The following is a 21,619-nucleotide window of genomic DNA, read 5'->3' on the forward strand; positions in this document are numbered from 1 at the left end:
GGAGTCTCCACATTTGTTATCTTAGTCTTTACAACAGCAATGCAGGCAGGTATAAGTCAAAGAAAGAAACTGATCCTGGAGAAATTTAACTAACTTGACTCAGTCATCCCATAAGTAAAGTAGCAGAGTTATGACTTTAATCTAGGCTAACCAATTGCAAGTACTGTGCCAGTATTGTGCTAAAGAAATCACTGCTGTCCCTGTCATTCATCCATTCATTCACTCACTTTTTAATTTACTCAACAAACTGAATACATACCAAATGTCCTGGCAGTAAAGAAATGAGCAGTTATTTTCTCTCAGTCACAGGAATGGAAGAAGTTCAAGTTCAAAGACTACACATATCAATTCTTATGTGTTACACAGTATATATATTTATATATGTTATAAGAAGATCAATGTGGCTTGGTATAAATAGCAGGGGAAGAAAAAAAGCAAATGTATTAATTAACTAACTAAATATGCTTCTCTGACCAATAATAATTATCATGGCATGTTCTTATACTTTACTTAGGAATTACTGACTCTAAGTAAATGATTGTTTAAATTTTCTCCGGTATGTTTCAATTTTACAAGACTTGAATTTGGCACTTGGGAATGAGATATGGACCTCAGCACCAAGCGATTTTAAATTCAATTAAATTTCCTGGTAACATATATGTGTGTGCACACTCATTTTAACGCGTTTACTGTATTGTTTGAAACTGTTCAATTCTGGCATAAAGATTTAAAAAAACAATAAAAACAACAAACAGCATGCATAAAACACATAAGAAATATTAAGCAGATAGTAAGTAAACCAGTAGCTTATGTGGTATAGGCAAAACTCATAGGATGTAAGTATAGATAAGGAGTAAGCTAGTAGCTTGTTAGATATGGGCAGAATTCATAAGATCTATTAAATACAGACAGCATGCTAATAACCTGCAAGACATGTCAAAGATAGAATATAAATATGATGTAACAAACCAGAGTGTAGCATATGAATAGAAAGAGATGGAAAGAACAAGTTTTTCTCACATCACCTCTGGGTAGACAATTGTCACCCCCAAATTTGGTCACCCACTGGTGACATACAGCATAGGCTCATTCTGGCTCTCCATATGCTTAACTTACAAAAAGCCAATAAAACACATGGCTGTTCAGCAGGCTAATTATAGAGGCATAGCTGAGGCCAGGTGCACTTGCCTTACATCTTTGTGGTAGAGCAAGTATGTGTCATTGGCACAGGGGATTTTTTGTCTGTGGACCCCTTTGTGCAAACCTCAGCTCTGGTCCTCGTAACTACACCATCGGCAGAGAAGGCTGATGCAGCATATATGAACACTGGGTAAACTAGGATTCAGGGAATGTAGTACTTTTGCCATGCTTACATTTATAAGAAATGTGGTATTACCCCATTTGGCTCCCCTCATCTCTCATTGTGTGTTTCAAATTGATTTAGTAAATCCTGTGATTTGAGCATTTTAGGTTCATCCATGCTATCGATGTGACCAGTGGAATACTTTGCCTGGTGGTGTACCTGGATGCTACCTTTGAATCAAGATAAATTCCCACGTGAAACATAACTAAAGCAGCTAAATCATATTCATTCATATATTTTTTTCTGTCTTATTGACCAGTTTAATTTTAAGGAATCCATGCAGATTTGGGTTAAGGAGTTCCATCCTAACCAAAAACAAAATTAAAAGGGGATAGATTAAAGATGGGGGGAAAATGGGGAGGATCTGGACTTCAACTCTGTGGGATTTTCAATTCAATCACATTTTTGACAAGTTGACTGAATAAATGTTTAAATAATTTCATCGATACTTTTATTTTTTTTTAATTTTTTTTTTAAAGATTTTATTTATTTATTTTTCCCCCCAAAGCCCCAGTAGATAGTTGTGTGTCATAGCTGCACATCCTTCTAGTTGCTGTATGTGGGACGCGGCCTCAGCATGGCCGGAGAAGCAGTGCGTCGGTGCGAGCCCGGGATCCGAACCCGGGTCGCCAGCAGTGGAGCGCGCTCACTTAACCACTAAGCCACGGGGCCGGCCCTCATCGATACTTTTAAAAAAATGCCATTACACATGATTAAGTTACCAGAAACAACCAAAAAGCTTAAAAGAAGGATAAAAAGAGGAAGGATATTAGTCAACAAGCTAAATAAGAATTATTTTGAGGAAAAAAAAGGAGTTTTCTTAGGCAGCTGATGTGGTTAATACTAATTTTATGGCAAGTCAAGAAAAAAATAGGATTTATGTGGCCAGAAGTTTGAAGTGTTCTAAATAAATGCTCCTTGCAACACAGATTAATAATTCTGTCAACTTCTAGTCTTATTTTAAATAAGTCAGCATATGAGGAAACTATGAGATCTATTGCAGGAAAAATTTGCTATTTACAAAGAGTCAAGCTAAACCCAACTAAGGGCTTGGGTTATGTTCTCTTTTTGTCTCATCATTGCTTATACCTGTTAAGTTGTTCTTGAAGCAAATCTAGTCTTTGCTCCACTTCTCCGTATGTGAGGTCACTTTCGGTTTCAGAGATCCCCCAGGCAGCTCGCTGAAGTGCTGAGGGACTAGACTCATCAGCCTGAGTCCGGGCATTTTCTCGTTCCCAGACTTTTGTGTCAGAGATATCTGTGGGAAATAGCAAGATGAATGTCAACTTCTTTAGGTGCCCATTTGCATCAGAAACACAGAGACGTCCACAACACAAGCAGGAAGGGATTTTGAAGTATAACCTGAAGACAGAGAACCAGAGTGACTCAGAGACCTGTCCAAGGGCCACAACCAATTGATAGCTGTGTCCCACCCACCCTGACCCTGCCTGCTGTCTCCCTCACCATTTCCATATGAATAAAAACATATAGCCGGTTATGAGTCTTGAATACAATTTTGTCTTCTTTCTTTTTGTGCTAAGAGGAGACACGGATGGCCAACTCAAAACTCTGAGTAGAGAATAGTGATTTCGTGCTTTTATATTTAGGAAGAAACAGCACCATTTGTACTGCTTCCCCTCTGGTTTAAGATTTTAGGGCTCTTTCCTGCAGGATAATTTGCATACTTCATGATTCAAAATGGGCCCAAGGAGAGAGCCATGGAGAAGTACTGATCTTCAGGAACATTCCCTTAGGCCAAACCAACTCAAAGTAGAGCCAACGAACCATAAGCCGTTAAAGATGGGAAGGTCTTGAAAGTGCTCTAGTCCCATGACACTCTTCCTTTACATTCCTCTGCACTCTCCTTTAACATAGTCACATTAATTTCCAATATTCTTTCTTGTGGCTCTTTTATTTAAAATATTTTCATGTTACTATACTCTAAAGCATATTGCTTATCTCTTCAAGTCCACTTTTCAAATGCTCTGAGTGTCTGTTACGTGCTAGGTACTTTCCTAAATGCAGAGCAATTAAAGACGAAGAAGATATAAGCCCTGCACCTGAGGAATTCAGTCTAGCAGGGTTTAGGTAATTTTTCATACAGAGATTCATTTTCTGAGCTTCTTTTAATTTACTGCTTCTGCTGCAATCTGTGTTTGCAAGTTATCAATATTTGAGGGCAAATAATCTTACTTTTTCTCTCATTTTTGTCATATACTTTTGATGGCTTTTGCTATGCCTTCCTACCCTCTACATTTTATGTATCTAGAAAAGGGCTTAAAATGAATAAAAGGTTGGAAAACAAAACCCATGAAAAAGTACTAATGGAGTTTGGAGTTTATTTCAGAGATAAAGAAGGAGCGACGTCTTTTTCTCACTGGGAGGCTAGTAGGAGGAAAAGACTATCTGAAACTGGTCTTCATTTTCACATGGAAATAGATTTGAATTACAGAAAGTGATTTTGGTTTGATAGAAAGACTTCTTTTTTTTTGGACAAGTAGCTATAATTAAACACTGACAAAAGTTATGTAAACTCAAGGAATTTATATTCTAAGCTATTTAAAAAAGTTGGATAGGAAGTAACCAATTTGAGGAGGATTAGCTATGATTCTAAAAGCAGGGAACAGGATTTGTAGGACTTCTTGAAGTCCCCTCCTTTCCTGCCTTTCTACAGTCAGATAGCTTAAAAGCATCCTCTTTCTCCAAGTAGCAGACAAAATTTCCTTTCTTTATGGTTTTTCTATCACTATCCTTTTGTCATTGAATACACAGAAATTTCTCTAATGAGGTGCCTACAATTTCTGCCTCAGTTGGATGAAGCTATAAGAAAGAAATTAGCATATCCAAAGATAGCATTAGAAAAATATAAGGTCAGGGTTCCCTGTTCTATGGAAATGGCTAACAGACCTCAGAAAGCTTGCTATGAATTCCAAATGGTTCTTTGTGATGAAGGCTTCCTTAGCCTATAGGATCTTGGTGCTTTGTTTTAAAGTGACAGTATATAATTTCTTTTGATGTTTTACCAAACAGAACAAGAGGAAAATGAACACAGAAAAATGTTATTGCTGGAATTTCAAGAAATGTATCAGCAGATTTTCACTGAAAAGTATGATTTATTATTCACAGATATGTAACTCTATTTAAAATGCAAAACAATAATACAATGTTTTAGCACACTAGGTTTCCAATTTGGGAGCAGCAATGCCAAACAAACATTCAGAACACACATATAAATGATTTGATGAGACCAATGCTTGTCCCTGTCTAACCTCCTGCTAGCCGTTTCATGTAGGAATCTTTAAAGAAGAAGATCATAAGAACTGATAGGGAAGTTACATATTATGCTCAGAAGTTCTGTGCCAAGAAAGCTTACAGAATTTCTGCCTATGCTTAACAGCTCTCTCATTCTCAAATCATATATAATAAATTGATTTTTAAATAACAATGGTGAATCACATGCAATAAATTATGTAGGATTATATTTTTTCTTCAGTGCACAATTATGTTCTCCAGCAAAAATGAATAAAATGTAAACTATTAGATAGAGACTTCCTTGATTATAATTTACTCTTTTATTAAAATCTGGATGTGTGTGATTAGCTTGTTTTAACAGCAATATTAAAAAAAAGGCGTTCAATGGGGAAATCCTGGTTAGTGGTCTTAATCAAAACGAACATCCTTGTAGACACTTTCTAAATATAGCTCAGAAAGAATCTGCACTTGGTTGCCTTGGAAAATGTTGCTATAGTTGCAAGACACATTTCTGGGAATGTATGAACAGAAAGAAAACTTGCACTGTGCTCTGGATACATAATTTTCCTAGAGTCAACTTTCTACCTCAACTTAAGTAGAATCAGAGTCCCATTTGTTTTTTTCTTTTTAGTTTTGTCTGAAGTGCTTTTCTGTTGGATTCAGCATGACAAATGCCAGGAATGTGAGTAACTGAAATTTCCTATCCATGATCAAACTAACATTTGTGGAGATTTAGTCGTTCAAACTGCAGCAGCTACAGCCACACACTTACATTATTCAAATTCTCGAACATTCCACAGTACTTGACCTTAAAAAACCATTAGGGAATGAAATTTGCAGTGACTGAAGTTTTAGAATTCTCCATTGGTTGGTCCTATTAATAAATCAGGTTAACCACGTGTCACACTGATTGATGCTATATGACATCGATTATGTTTATTCAATCATCATGCATATTTAACTATGCATTTTCTAGGTAATTGTATATATTTGAATAGGGTTTGCATTGTAAATCTTGAATATTAAAAATTTGTAGATATTAAAATTATTTGTTAGAATACTATTTATTGTGCATGTAGAACAGCTAATTAAAAATAATTGGAAAAAGTGGCAAAGAAAAATATAAGATGAAGGGCATGAGAATTCACTGTCAGCGAGTCATTATAAAGTCTAATAAAATCCAAAAAATATATCTTTAATGCCTTGTCACTTGAGAATCTAAAATTCAAGAGGAAAACAACAAAAAGTACTTTTTAAAAAATCAGGGCCATATTAGGCTGACTTGAGGAGATAGTAGAGATGGTTCAGCAAGCTCTTCAGAACTTCTGACTTCCATGATACAACTTTTTCTATTTTTAGCACTTCCCAGAGTCTGTTTCATAAATAACTAAAATGAGACATTTGGTAATCATGTCTAATATTCCATTCTTCCATTGTGATAAATGAGGTACTATTTTCACTCACTTCATCAAGATTTTAGATTGTCCAGAGAAGATTTGCATATATTCTTAGCTTACTTCAATGTGAGGTCATGGCAGAAGCTGATTTGATAAGATAGGGAAAGAAACTTTGAAAAAAATGTAAAGCCTAAACATCCTAGATTCAATAAAACTTTTGTTGTCAAATATAGTCACTTTGAGTAATGGTGACGATGATAGGTAATATTTCCTTTGTGCCAAAATTTTGCTATCCTGCCAGGCCAAAAACATCCTATTTTTCCTTCATTTCTGTTATATTCTTTTGATTTTTTTGCTATACCTTCTTTATTGCTATGTTTTTATATATCCAGGGATATATTCAATGATTAAAGGGTGAGCAAATAAAACCTGAGAAAATGCTAAATCGAGTTGGGATGTTATTTCAGAGAAAGTAATTTATGCATGTTAACTTGTTTAATAATCGCAATTGACAAGTTGGTTAGAAAATATTATTTTTCTTTTAAAGATGTGCAAACTGAGTCTTCATGAGGTCTGTCAGTCACTTATCCAAAGTCATAAAGGGAGCAAATGATAGAGATGGGGTTGAAACCCAAGCAGTTGACCCACACCTATTCTCGCACCCACTTACTAGATAAATCTGAATAGATCTATAGATCTAGCTCCTGTTATGCTAAGTTTATTGTTCTTCTGTGTGACAGTTCTCAAGTTTTCCTGAGTTTCTCATCCTTTCACATCAAATCTGCATACATTAATCAAGCATTATTACACATCTCATGCATATTTTCTACCATAAACCTATATATTTGGGTATTCCTTTTGGTAGAGATGTTAAACAAATGTGTTTAAATGAGTTGGATCAAGAGAATACTTTATTTAGGGGCATTTTTCCCTATTTTCTGATAATTCCCAGTAAAATGAAATTCTTTTTGGGATTTACTGTAGAGTTATTGCATTGGCCTTTCGTGCTATAAAATGACAGGGTTCAGGGTAAGGAACAAGCGAAGAAGATACATATAAGAATCAACTGGTTAGTTCTCTTAAAATACTCATTGATCCCCTCTCTCCATTGGAATCACTACAGTAGATATTACCACAATGTTCTATGTGGCATTACATTAAGTCTGACTGGTCACAAAAACTCTCTTATGATATTGTTTGGGCATAATCAGTGTTCCAGAATCGTGCAAACACTTTGTAGATGATCTGAGATTTGAACTCTTTGAAAATATTTAATGAAATAGCAAAAGATTAGATTAATATGTGTCAGTACAGTTCTTCATTTGTGAAAAGTCACCATTTAGTACCGAAGAGAGAAAACCTGATTCCTGAGAAACTCGATTACCTTTGCAAGAGTGACTTCTTTTATCTATGTGAATTCTTCCCGAGATGGGCACTGTTTCTTCAAAATCGAGTCCAGCTGCTTTCCCTATTCTTGGAGGAGAATCTACTATTCCTGAAAAGAGAGGCTTTTGTTCATCGTCAATGGAGGAGATGAAAGATGAAGATCTGCTTTTTTTCTCTTCAAAGTGTTTCTTGGAACTCTGATAATTTCTTATGGTATCTACAGAGTCTTCAGGATCATTTGTACTGTTTGCTTTGCCAAAATCTATCAAAGAAAAGTTATTTTATAGAAAATAATCAAATGTGAGACTCTATGCATATTATACTACCTATATATAAACTACCTTTTTTTAATAGTGATGTTCTTTGAATAACTTTAACGTAGAATTTTCTATAAAACCATAAGAAAAGTTGTTCTCTTTTTTCCTATTGAAATTGTAGCTACTTAAGGAGACTTTTTTTCTTAATTCAAGGGACATTAGATTATCTTAATGAAATACATTATTCATTTCAAGATTAAAAGGTTATCTGTGACAGTAATAATGCTTACATCTCAGAAAAAAAGCTATAGGATAACTTACAACCTTATACATGCTCAGCAGTCAATTGTATTCCTAAAATCTGCTGCACTCTCTCTTTAAGGAAATGGAAAAGGGAGGGAAAATGTGTCCCAATTCTAAAATATTAGCACTATGCACGTTGTTGTTTGTTTTTAACCTTCGTGTCCTCTCCTCTGTGGCAGCCATTCACACATTACACAGGTCAAAACTAGAAGCTTCTGGTAGTAAAGGCTGGTAGGCTGAATTTCAGCCTTAGTTCCATGCATGTAATGGCTTCGACATTCCAGGCAGTTTAGTTGTGTAGCATATTGTGAAGAATATAAAGCTAAATACAGTAATTAAGGTAGATTTACCTAATTACAGTAAAGCCAGTAGTGCATATTGGCTGTTTTATACTGAAATGTCAGGATAATTTCAGCCCTGAAGGTTATGTTAGAACATATTTCAGTGAGAAAAACTCAGAGACAAATCTCAGAACTTGTTTCCATTAATGTCCTGGGGAGACGGTATAATTCTCCATCTGGTTACTGCTAATAACTAACCAATATACTCCAGAAGGTATATCATTTTCTAGAGACGTGGTTAAGATAGTGTCCCCATCTACTCTCTGCCTGGTTGTGCTTACTTTGTTATTTATAGAAGACCAAATGAACTGATTTAAGGCCACTCCAGAGAAACTTCCAACTGTTTTTTAAAATTCCCATATGGCAGAGAAATTAAACAGAGATTTTTTTCCTTCATTTTTTTTAACTATCGTAATTTAAAATATGAAAAGCCAGAAAGCAGCCCAAGGTAAAAATGGATAGAGTTTAAAAATCGGCTTCACGTGAAATTGTTATTAAAGAGTTAGTTTATGTTCTGTCAATTAAAGTAAAATGTAGCAAAAGCCGATTGCTTAATTTTTTCTTTAAGGTTTCACACTTGCTCAGTGATTTCATCATCGCTGAGAAGACCATGGACCTTTCCAACCTCAAGCATTGTAAACATCACTCATAACTCAATGTCACTTATATTTCTCCGCTCAACCACTAATCTCATTGGTTGAAAATATTCAGATCAGCCCTTCCTACACAAAACCTTTCCTCTCCTGTGTCCTTGACACAGCTCGTTAAGCTCCTAAACTTCATTCTTGTCATCTTTTTTATTTTAACTGCTCTTTTTCTGAAAATTTGATCAACACTCCCCACTTTATGAACATATTGTTTCACTCCTTAAAAAATAATAGTTTCCAATTTTATGCGAGTAAATTTTTAAAAAAAGAAAGGCTTCACTTTTCTAAATTATCCTCATAGCTGCTTCGTGAATTGCATCAGTCTGCCGCTCTAAGTAAATGTTTTTGCAGTTTGAGCACCAGTGGGATGTGAATCAGCTCAGGTTTCTCGTCTTCCCGAAAATGCTTTCCTTTTTTTTGGTAAGGAAGATTGCCCCTGAGCTAACATCTGTTGCCAGTCTTCCTCTTTTTGCTTGAGGAAGATTGTCCCTGAGCTAACATCTGTGAGAATCTTCCTCTATTTTGTATATGGGATGCCACCACAGCATGGCTTGATGAGCAGTACGTAGGTCCATGCCCGGGATCCGAACTCTCGAACCCTGGGCCACCTAAGCCGAGCGAGCAAACTTAACGGCTACACCACCGGGCAGCCCCTGCTGTCCTTTTAAACACGTTCATGGAATCTTTTCCAGCAGAATCACATGTAAACGGAATTAATCATTAATTCATATTCCTCCAATCTAATTATAGATAATGCTAACATGGATATTTGTAATGAATGTACATCACAAATTGTTAAACCACTTTGTCTCTTTGGCTTGAGAGGTCTTGGGAGTTCTTTGTAGATTTTTAAATCCTCACACTTGGTAAAATGTTCTGTCCCACCTACTACATGGGCCTCAGTCTTAGTTTACTAATTTATGGCTTGATTTTGGATGTTTAGGCACAAATTAATCAATTAACATATATTGTAAAGTTGAATTATAACTTGCTGATTTCAACTCAGGATAGGTATTCATAAAATGTTGTGAATGAGGGATTATTATTTAGTCCTGTAGTAAAATGGAGCAAATTATTTCATATATGTGGTATCTAAATCCTTTAGCAAAAGTTCCAGATAAAAGCAGGATCATGAAAGAAGAAGAAAAAGTTTGATATCCTTGCATTTTCCAATTCATAAGAGGAATTACTCCACATTTATCTCTGTGTTCATTGCCATTGGATGATCAGCCAGCTGCTTCCAGGAACCCAGGCCATATGAACAGTTTCTTTGATGCACTCCAACTACAACAATATTTTTCTGTACCTTACTAGATAAATCAAAGCTTCATACGCTATCACTTAAAATGAAAGGTGAAATGACCATCTATTTGTGGATTAAAAATGGAAACTGCTCAGGCTTAGGCTGGAGGTTGGCTGATGGAATACAGGAGATTGGACTGAAATGCATTATAATTAGCCTCCAGGTACCTCTAGATTTCCTTTTTTTTTTCAGGGAATGATTCACCCTGAGCTAACATCTGTTGTCAATCCTCTTCTTTTTTTTTTTGCTCCCCAAAGCCCTAGTGCATGGTTGTGTATCCTAGTTGTAAATCTTTCTAGTTCTTCTATGTGAACCACTGCCACAGCATGGCAACTGACAGACAAATGGTGTGGGTCTGTGACCAAGAAACAAAACTCAGGCTGCTGAATCGGTGAGAACCCTGAACTTGAACCCCTAGGCCATCAGGGCTGGCTCAGGTACATCTAGATTTTGATGGCCTGTTCCATTCCTGCCTTTTTCTAAACTGGACTATTGATAGACATTAAATAGTATCAGTTACTATTTTTTCTTAATGCTATTCTTATTCTATGTAGAAATAGTATTCTGAGGGAATGTTACATTTTCCCCTTTGCTAGAAGTGAGATTGTATAATCACTCCTGTTACCATCATTTTACAAAGAAAAACTTGCCCGTTTAATTAAGCCTTAAATTTGTTTTCCAATTTAGATTACTGAAAACCTTTTTTTAATCCCTTGTTTCTGCAGGCTGACTATTCATCTCCTTCCCTTTTCTCAAAGGACACAATTCTAAAGCATTTCTGATTTGTCTTGTGGGTGTCTCTCTGGGTTCAGAATGAATTGAAGAGCACAGAATATGAGTGTCCTGATGGAGTGGTTGATCCCATCCATCTTAAGAATGATAATATAAAATTCTTCCATTTCAAACAATTTGGGAACAAACTCTTGTGCTAGCTCCATCTTTTATGGAGTCTTTCTCTCAGATTAATTACTATTTTTATTTGTCAGACCCAACAGGTAGACCTAATTTTTGGTCAAAGAAAGGCATTTAATGTGCTGTCTCAGTATGTGAGTTTTAGATTTCCTGCTGGTGACAGTTTTGAGATAAGCTGGGCATTTTCCAGCCAGATGCATTTAAAAAATTCATTTCATTGGAAAATTGGAGTCTAAAATTAATTTCTTCATTTGATTTCAAGTACCTTAGTTTCTCTCTTTAAAGAATGTTGAAAGGCAACTAGTGTCATTTTCGTATACAAATATAAGATAAAAAATTTTAAACTATTTTAAAAATTAAAACAAAGATACATTTATATATTACTAAAATGGATAACAAGAGCTAATCATTTTTTGTTATTGGAGAAGATATTCCAAAGAGATGCCAAAATATAATACCAATACATTTAAAGGCTTAGTTTAATGAAATTGGAATTAGACCATTCCTATTCTATAAAAATAAGTTTAAAAAATGTATATATTTACTCCTTACTTCAATAACTTTTATAGAATTTAGTTTATTTTAGAGAAACACTTTCAAAACTCTGACTCTTAGATGACAATGTGAAATCACTAAACCAATATTACAAAGAAATAAAGTTTATTGCTATCCTTTGAAATGCAAGGTGTGATGAATTCAAGACATTTCCACTCTTATTTTCTGGAATATTAGATTTTTCCAGTTAAAATATATAGAAGTGTTCATTTCAATAAAAATTATATGGGTAGGGAAATGAGAAAATTGCAATCTTTCTTCCTTACTCTAGGGATATACGTATGTATCTATTAAAATGGGTTTCTATTTTTCATGACATGCGTGGCACCATCTAAGTTCAGTGGAAAGAGGATACTGAAGATTTTTTCACCTTAATTTCCATCCCTTTGGTTGGCACAGGCACATCTTTCACACTATTTTAATTTTTTTTTCCTGTTTTTTGGGCCTGTTACATTGCTATTCTCTTTGGCTTATTCTCTGCCAAAAGGTCATTAGCTTCCTAAATCAGCCATTAGTAGCTACTTTGGTACTGCATTTTCCGTCCACAGAAAGAGTTGAGCAGAATATTCCAAATATGTGGTCACAAAAGTGCTATCAGCAAAAACTATACGTGTGTGTGTGTGTGTGTGTGTGTGCATCTCATATGCCATTATACATGCTATTGTACTAATATATTATGTATATTATAAAATCCACACAACATAAAATTAAAAAAGAATATATTATTCCATAACCCAATGGATCATATTGGCACACTCTGAAGTAAGCACAATCTAACTCTGAAGACTACTTAGAGACTTTTTTTCAACATGTTCCAAATGGCTATACGTCATTTACTTCTGTTCTGTCCAACTATCTTACCAATGCTCATGGCCACTGAATAGGTCACTGAAGATTAATTTTTATTCTTTATTTTCTGTAACAATAACATTTACATTTCTATATCAGGAACTGTAGCACTTCATCCTCCAGTGACCCTAGTCAAGTTGGGAAGATCCTGGGCACCCCTATGCCAGAATTTTAGGAAGGAAAGAGAACTACTTGAAGATACTTTCAAAAAATACAAGGTGTCCTCAAGTTCGTACCTGAACTGACAACTCTCTCTTGTTGAGAAGTGAATTTATGTCCTCAGAAGAAATGTGAAGTTCTTTCATCAACAAATTCATTTTAAGAGATAAGTGATCCAATATGTTAAGCTTCTATTTTGTTCAAGTGAACTTGCCAGAGGTTCTATATATATCTTTTCTTTTTTAATATATCTTTTTGAATGTAAGCTCCTTAGCACCATGTGGTAGGCATGATTGGAAGGTTGGGGTGGGGGTGGGGAGTGGAGGACTGAAGGCTGAAGAGTTCCAGTGCCTCGTTGAGTAGGCAGTGAGAGGCAATGCAAGAGTCAACCTCTGACTGTCTTCAATGCCCAACCACATGTTGCTCCCTCTGGTTCTTTTTGTGTGTGTGTGTGAGGAAAATCAGCCCTGAGCTAACATCCATGCCAATCCTCCTCTTTTTGCTGAGGAAGACTGGCCCTGAGCTAACATCTATTGCCAATCCTCCTCCTTTTTTTCCCTTTTTCTCCCCAAAGCCCCAGTAGGTAGTTGTATGTCGTAGTTACACAACCTGCTAGTTGCTGTATGTGGGAGGTGGCCTCAGCATGGCCGGGCAAGCGGTGCATTGGTGTGCGCCGGGGATCTGAACCGGGCCGCCAGTAGTGGAGTGCGTGCACTTAACTGCTAAGCCACGGGGCCGGCCCCTCCCTCTGGTTCTTGATGCCTCTGCTAATTAATTCACAGTCATTAGTGCTCTTGGATGTCTGCCTTCAAGGTATTGTTTCACATGAGCAGTAAACTAACTCTAAAATAACCAATGCATTTTACAGGTAGCTTTCAGTTTATGTACCCCCATAATCATTTAGCATCAATTATCTTACAAAAGTTCTCTGTTCTTTATACTTACTTATATGTGTGCTTTTCTCCTAGATATTGATTCTACATCAAGAAGTATAGAATGAGTGGCCAGCTTTAGAGTATTAGATTGGAGTGATGGGGACTAAATTTCTTTCAGCAAATTTTACACTCACCTCTAGCACCTTGAAGTCCTAAATACTGGAATAACTCTCAGCCTCTGAATAACTGGAGTTAATTGTGTTTTCATATTGACCAAATCATCCTTACTCACTGATGACACACCAGGAAACTTCAAAAAGCTGCAGGCAGGCAAATCCCTTACCATCTACACTTTATATAAAATGGATCTCATAGACTAAGCCTGTGATTAAAGGAAAAATTTTCAGAATCAATAGAAATGTCTAGTTGCATGAGCACAATCTAAATTGTGACATTCTCTCAGGGCCTTATCAGGAGATAAAAACGTTAGGTTATTTAGCTTCAGAATGAGGAAACTAAACAAGATTGAAAGGAGATTTAATAAATCTTCAACTGTATGGGAAACATTATTATATAGACAACATTCTCAAGCTGTTCTTCATTTCCAGCGAGATCAAAATAAGAGATTAACTTCAGGATAAGAGATTTAGATTAAGTCTGTGGAAGAACAGCTTGAAAGTAATGGTTCTGATTTTAGAAAAAGTCACCGATATGGTGTGGTTGCATGTGTGTGTTTGAAGACAGGGAGATAAATTCCAATTGAGGGAATGATATGAACGAAAACACAGAAACAATTTATATGGAAGAGAGGGCAAGTTAGCTCACTTGAAATGTAGAGCAAGTTGAAACTGATAGATGAGCTCCTTAGGGAGAGAATTCAGGGATAAGAGAAGAGGGCCAAGAAAAGAACTTGAATTAAGAAGGCAAAAGGAAGAAGAGAATCAAAAGAATGATGCTCAAATTCTATTTAATTAATTCATTCTTTCAACAAATATTTGTTGAATACCTGCTATGTAGCAAGCACTGAAGCTACAGGTGACTAAATATTTCCCACTTCCATGGAGCTTATAAATCTAGAGGCAGACAACACTGATTAAATAATGATGCAAATGAACACAGAGGTACAACTGAAATAAATGCTGCAAAAGAGAGGAGCTGATGCGGGAAGGCCAGGTTAGGGTGGTTAAGGGAAGGGTGGTATGAGACAAGACTGAAGAGGTAGGCATAGATCCATCCTATTAAGGATTTAGGGAATGGGAAGTCCCTAGAGGGCTTTAAATATGTGGATGACGTAAACATAACTGCATTTAGAAAAAAAAAATCACAATGGTCCAGTGGGGAGAATAGGTGAGAGAGGGGCAGGTTCAACGTGGAAAGGGGAGCTGGGACGCTGTTTCAGTATTACGGCTTACAGATTATGGTAGCTTGGCCCAGAGTTGTGGCTATAAAGATGGAGAGAAGTGAACCCAAAGGGACCTAGTTTGAAGGCTAAACGGAGATGTATTGGAGGTAGCAATAACAAGATTTTTTGCCAGAGTTGATGCAAAGGTTGAGAGAAGGGTGCATCCTACATAGATATCTGGTTTGTGCAATTGAGTGGATTGTGGTGTCATTTAGAGACATGGCAACTCATGGAAAGACAGGCTTCCAGAGGGACATTATGAGTTCAATTTAGGAAATGTTGAGTTAGAGCTGCCTTTGAGATTTCAAGTAGATGGTTTAATATGCAGTTGGATATATGAGATTGAAGCTCAGATGGTCTGGGATTAAGATGTAAATACATACATCTCCCATGTGAGAATATAATTAAAGTATGGGTATAAATGAGATCACCCAGGGAAAGAGTATGATATAAAACAAGAAGAGAAGAGGACCTAGGACCACACTTTGAGAAACTCTAATAAATAATAACTGTTTTAGAAGATAATGATCCTGCAATTATCTTCAGGGAATTGGTAAGAGTAGGAGGAAAATAGGAAGAGTACAGTGTCACAGATGCCAAGAGAAGAAAAAGAGGGGAATTGGCTCACAGTGTCAGATTCTGTTGAGAGGCCAAATACATTGAAGACTAGAATGTTTTCTGGATCAATATGGGGCAAGAGTGGAGGCTTCTTCAGGAAAGCCTTCTCCCATCTGCCTAGGAACAATTAAATGTACCCTCATCTGGGTTCCCACTGAGGTGTGCTTATTCATGTTACAGCACCATTTGTATTTGAAATGATAGAGGGCGTGTCATCTCTCTTCCTAGGGAGGGCAAGGGCTGTTTTACACAATTTGTTTCTGAGAAATTGAGTAGCTCTTTAAAAATGTGAAATGTTAAATAAATATTTGTTGGATATATGAGTACAACATAAAGAATAGTCAGAGGGGAAGAAAAACCAAGAGAGGACAAGGAGTGAGTGGCAAGTAACTCAGAGAATTTGAGGATGAAAGAGATTAATACCACCTTCAACCATATCATATATGCATGTGAGGATTGAGCACTAGGCCTGTAACAAAAGTCTTCCCTCTAGAACACTCTGCTCAGAACTCTGAGGGGTAGTTATACAATTGCTATTGAAGGAAGTAAAAATTATATTAAAAATTAAAAAGTTACTACCTTAGAGACGGGCACCTCCACACCCTAAGGATTCCTGGTATAAGGGGGAACGTTTATCGATCCTGACTGACTCTATTCATGGAAGACTTGCCCTAAACTGTTCGGGGAAAAATTGAGAACAAGAGAGTGCTCCAGAGGGATAAGTTTGGGAGGGTTGGGGTGGAGGGGGTCCAGATGGGGACGCGTGTGTGTAACCTGATAATCGCTTCGCGCCATAGCAATTCGCGCCATAAAATGTAACTGTTTAAATGTTTTAAATTAGCCAATCATGTAAGACCGCGCCAACCTTTTCCCGCTTTGTGCTCCCAAACCCTATATAAGAATTTGCCCTTTAAGGTCCGGGGTCGACTCCTCTGTCTCCTGCGAGAGATACGTGTCGACCCGGAGCTCCGCTTAATAAACCTCTTGCGTTTGCATCAAGCTCGGTCTTCTGTGTCTGTGGGTCCGCGCCTTCCCGAGACTGGAGTTGGGGTTTCCTTTTTGGGACCCTACACTATTAATTGGCTTCCTTTTTTTTTTTTTTAAACCCATCTGCTCTATTTCTTTATCTGTGATGTCCTTGCAGATATCAGATGGCTTTGTTGAATGACATTGTTGAGAGCTATCAATCAAAAACCATGTTAGCTACTGAAAAAAAGCAAAAGATTTGCCTTCCTAAAGCCTGAATGAAGTTTACCCTTGAAATCAGAAGTATCATCAGTGTTTAAGTAAGAGCAAATAACCACGTGCTCTACATTTAAGCTTTAGAAATAGAATGAATTTACCTTTTTCTCCTTCACTATCAAATGACAGTTTCCTTCTTCGTAGTTTACAGTTGTCTCCTTCAGAGTCATTCATGGACTGGGATCGTAGCAAGAGATCAGCCTTTGTTGATGGAATGTGAAGATAAAATGGAAGATTATTCAATTTGAACATAATGTATTATCAGTAAACGCTCTACTGTTTCATATCACTTCAACCACTTTGAGACTGTATTAGATTTCAGGCAAATAGCTACAATACTTTGGTTAATAGTAGTCTCTAAATTATAAAATAGACTGATAGAATAATTCTAGTAGTTTGACCGTCTGATGGGGAAATCATAGTTGTAGAAGTTATATACCAGAAATGTTTGGGGATGTTGTTGTCAATACTTAGAGACAACATATAGCTACATGTAGAATGTATTTTATGTAACTTGGTAAAGTTAAAATAAAAATAATAATTTTAAAAAATTTGCAGAATCTGTATTATTGCAGAGAAAAAAGTGTAAACTAATTATAATTAGCTATGATGTTTAAATTACAGGGTAATGATTGCAAGGTTAAATTTCACAACAGTAAATATAAGGTTGAATTCAATAAACACTATGTTTTGAACCCTTTATTACTTTTTGTTCCCCGTTCCTCCTTTTCCTCCCTCTGGTTCACTGTGTAAAATATTATCCGTCTTGTAAATAAAAATGGAAGCTCTCAAATAAAACAAATGGAAGCTCTTGTTTTATTAATTTGGTTGCTGCCTAAGCTTTTTATGTAAAGAAGTTATCTCAGGTAGATATCTGCTGTTTTCCAAGGCAAAATCAGAATGAGGTTGGTGACATTAAACTGGGATTTGATAAAGTGCTGAATTAAAATCATTATAAAAAAACATATGCTCTTGATAACTTGAACCTTTTACCACCCAAATATTTTTCAACTTTTCAGTGTTTTGAAAAGAAGTAATTATGAGCTGCTACTTCAGGTTATTAAATGGTACCCTGGTGACCTTAAAAGTTTCCCTTTCTCTTTAAGTCTTTCACAGTACCTGGGAATAACTATAACTTCAGAGAGAATTAAATCTACTACCTTTTACCTAACTATTAACTTGAGGATCTTTTTTCCAGAGAGTATATTAGTTACCGTTAAAATACACTGACAAGTGTCAAAAGTCCAACATCTGATTTCTGACAAAAAAGTATTTAGAATTGGAGTTGGGGTTATGGGGCTTGAAGGGAAGGGGATAGAGGAATAACCTAGTGATAAATTGTGGGCTGCAACATAAAGTTCTACTTTCTTAAAATAGTGGTAGGTCACAAGGCCATGTTTTCATAGTGGAAGAGAGTGAGGGATAAAAGAGCTACACTCTCAAAACTCATTCTAGGTTAAATTATATATAGAATAATTTAAAATATTATTTCTATTAGACCATATGTTTTTCCTTCTGCAGCACAAATTTTGACTCAGGTATAAGCCTGATTAATTTATACTTCTATGATTTGGAAATTGTGTTAAATATGGACCTATACTTGAATGAGTTTAATTTTTTCATTATTATTGAAAAGACATTGCTAACCAATGTATGGTGTAAATAATAGCTGAGAGAATATTTTAACCTCTGTATAAGATAAACTCTTTTCGGAGATTTTCAATTGTCTAGAATCACCCATTTCTTACAAATAATTGGCACACTCAGTATAAACCAACACATTTTAAATAAAATATGTCATCCAAGAGTTCCTCAAAGGTCAAATTTAATTGACCTACTTAAAGTTATTCAATATATTTGAAACTAATTAGACTGATTTTCTTCCCTATAATTTAGAAATTCCAATATTAAATTGGCTTTGTCTTTCATATATTCAGAATTGGTCAAGTTTTGCTACAATATTTCACTTGATCTTTCAGAAGTATTTGTGCCATCCCAGAATAAAGTAAAATGTCACAAGTACAAAAATAAGCAGACATATACCTTTGCACTCTCATGCCTGAGGTTGAAAGTCAGCTCTAGGTTTGTGAGAAAGTGATCTGAGAACTCAGGGTACATATCCAAAACCTCCAACAAGTCTTCTCTCTGGATCTTATGCAAATCACAGTAGGTGAGAGCTCTTACATCTGCATTAGACTTTCCAGGTTTGGCATAAAGATGAACCATTTCTCCAAATATATCATTTTTTCCTACCAAAAAAAAAAAAGAAAAAAGAAAAAAGGAAAAAAAAGGAAGTAAAAGGAATCTGAATGTAAACTTTTCTTTCTAAAAGTAGAAGGGGACAACTGACCAATCCCTGAACCAAAGATTTCAAATATAAGACCCCATAGCCAACAGCCACTGGGTAGCAAAATTCTAGTGTCCAGTACTGACTGCCCCAGTCATGTTTGTTTGCTGACTGGAATTTTGCCTCTTAGCGCACTGGTCCTGGTATAATCCCTATTATTTCCTTGTTTTGATTCTTTGGCTAAGCATCTAGAATACAGCAAACATGGCTTTAGTCTGCTATGCCCTACATTGCTAGAAAAGGGTTTTGCCATGTGTTAGGTGTAGTCTGATTTTGTCAATTCAGGAATATGAGAAAGGCTGCGGTGAGTCAGATGCACGAATTTTCTATCTCAGGATGGTTTCTGGAGGTGACGCCCAGCATGGGGTTATGGTGGAACACTTTCAACACCTAAAGGACTAGGGGTACAATTTGAAAATGCTCTGTTTCCTTTAGTAACCACTGTTGGATTTGCCCTTAATGAATTTGTCCAATTGTTTAATAAATCTAGTTATATTTTCTCAACATATATTGTCACACTTTTTAACAATATGGCCTTTATTCTAACAATGTGTCCTTGCTCTTCTGCCACACCTGGGGTTATTTCAGTGTTTGGTCTCTGATGGGCCCTTTCCACCCCCTCTGCCTAGCCACAGGCCACCTGCTTTTCCAGACCTTGTTCAATGACAAGGATCATCATGACAGCACAACTACAAATGCTTCTTGAAGACTAAGTAGGTGCCAGGCACTGGGTCAAATGCTTTGGTGCATTAAGTCATTTAATCCTCAAAATAATCTCATGAAGAAATTACTAATTATTATCCAAATTTTGTGAATATGGAAAGAGGATTAAAATGGTAAACTGATTAGGTCAAGGTCACCTTCTCAGTTGGGTGAAGTGAAGGGAGGGAGAGAATAGCTACAATTAAATGCCATGCATTCTGACTCCAGTCAAAATCTTTACACATCTGATGTATTTAATCTCCTCCCAGTATTTTTCCTGCATGTCAAGGCCAGTTAGATTTTTCTGTTTCTAAATGTCAAGAATCTTAAAATTAGTACCTGTGGAATACTTATGATTAATAACTACTGATAGATTATTGATTATATTATTTTTAAAAATTGTCAATGGCAGTGTAAAATAGTGCTTTCTTACATATATCTTGAAGTTTCTTTTCAGATTTAGAAAAAACTCCCTGGATCTGTTAATTTAGTTTTTGGTAGACAAGTTCATATATACCTGACTATGGAAACTATCAAAGGCTGTTAAACAATAAAGTTCTAACTAGTCAAAAAAAATGCTGTAATGTTCTGATTTTGAATGCGAATTTAATGGAGAGAAATCAGATACCATATCTTTCCAAGAAAAACTGATATTGGAGAGAACGCATTAACTTTAGTTTAAATAAATACTTAGTTTTTCAAAAATAGAATGAATAATCATAATTTGGGAGGATTTTTAGGTGAAGATTTACATGGAAATGGGAACAGAAAAGGAGAATCTCTTGAAGTTATTTACAGTTTTAACATTTCCATATAGATATTATCAAGGAAAAGCTCTGCACTAAATTCAGCATGGGCTTTGTATTTTAATTAGCTTACATGACTGTAAATGAGCAAAGAGTGAACCAGTCAGCAAGTACAGCTTAACTACATTCTAAAAATTACTTATTTTGTGAAGCAAGAAGGCTTATTACCTTCCTGTAGAAGCTAGGGCTGACTTATTTGAAGATCAGGAATTCAATGAAGCATGCCCCTTCCCTCCAGAGTGAACTGTCAAGGCCAAATCTGGTGAAAATCCAACTTTACTGTGGAGCTGCTAAGTGATTTAGACTTTGTTTTGCCTGCTCATTAGATTGTAAATCAAATTGTGCATAGAGACAACTTGAGAAAAAATTTTTTAAAAAAGCTGTCATTATAATAAAATCATCAGAATATACAGGAATCATTCCAGCATCTTCATTCATGTATCGGGTCCCATGCTATGCTGTACTCCGGTTCTACACAGCAGTGAAGAAAAAAGACAACATCCTTGTCCTTTTGGATGTTAACATCAAGAGCTGAGTGAAAGGAAATCATTGAATTGCATGCTCATTATTTAAATGGACCTGAATTTAAGCTACAGGAAAAAAAGAAGCGCAAATGCTCACAAACATTGGGGTGGGTGTTCCCATGGGGAGACTGAGGCTTAAACCTACTGGTTTTAAGGTGGTAGGAGAGGAGAAGAGCTGATCTCATTTTTCTCCCTTGTTTTTCCCCATTGTCCTAATATTTGAAAGAAATGCTACAAGTTTGCACTGACTAAATTTATTTTTGATGAGGTAGCTTGGACAGATGGACTTTCTTTTGCACCCAAATAAGTTTAATTTATTACTAATTTTAATCTCCTCATCACCTTTATCCTTGGGTGTTAAGTTTATAGCTCTGTATTA

The 21,619-nt window shown here is 36.0% G+C and overlaps 1 protein-coding gene across 9 annotated transcripts in view; it reads right to left on the reverse strand.

Annotated features, from left to right (window-relative positions):
• The window catches only part of KCNH7 (potassium voltage-gated channel subfamily H member 7), a 495,283-nt gene that overhangs the window by 8,828 nt on the left and 464,836 nt on the right, over positions 1-21,619 (reverse strand). For 7 of the 9 annotated variants that reach the window (XM_087435296.1, XM_087435302.1, XM_087435299.1 and 4 more), the window contains 4 exons: positions 18,905-19,110; positions 16,963-17,062; positions 7,397-7,660; positions 2,453-2,621 (listed from right to left, as the gene is read on the reverse strand). In XM_087435296.1, the coding sequence (XP_087291422.1) occupies positions 2,453-2,621; positions 7,397-7,660; positions 16,963-17,062; positions 18,905-19,110 (739 nt within the window). The remainder of the gene's footprint in view (positions 1-2,452; positions 2,622-7,396; positions 7,661-16,962; positions 17,063-18,904; positions 19,111-21,619) is intronic. The other 2 variants (XM_087435297.1, XM_087435300.1) reach the window with 2 other exon arrangements.

This window comes from Ceratotherium simum, chromosome 9 (genome assembly GCF_057802395.1).
Source record: "Ceratotherium simum simum isolate JZ-2026a chromosome 9, ASM5780239v1, whole genome shotgun sequence".
Classification (NCBI taxonomy): Eukaryota; Metazoa; Chordata; class Mammalia; order Perissodactyla; family Rhinocerotidae; genus Ceratotherium; species Ceratotherium simum.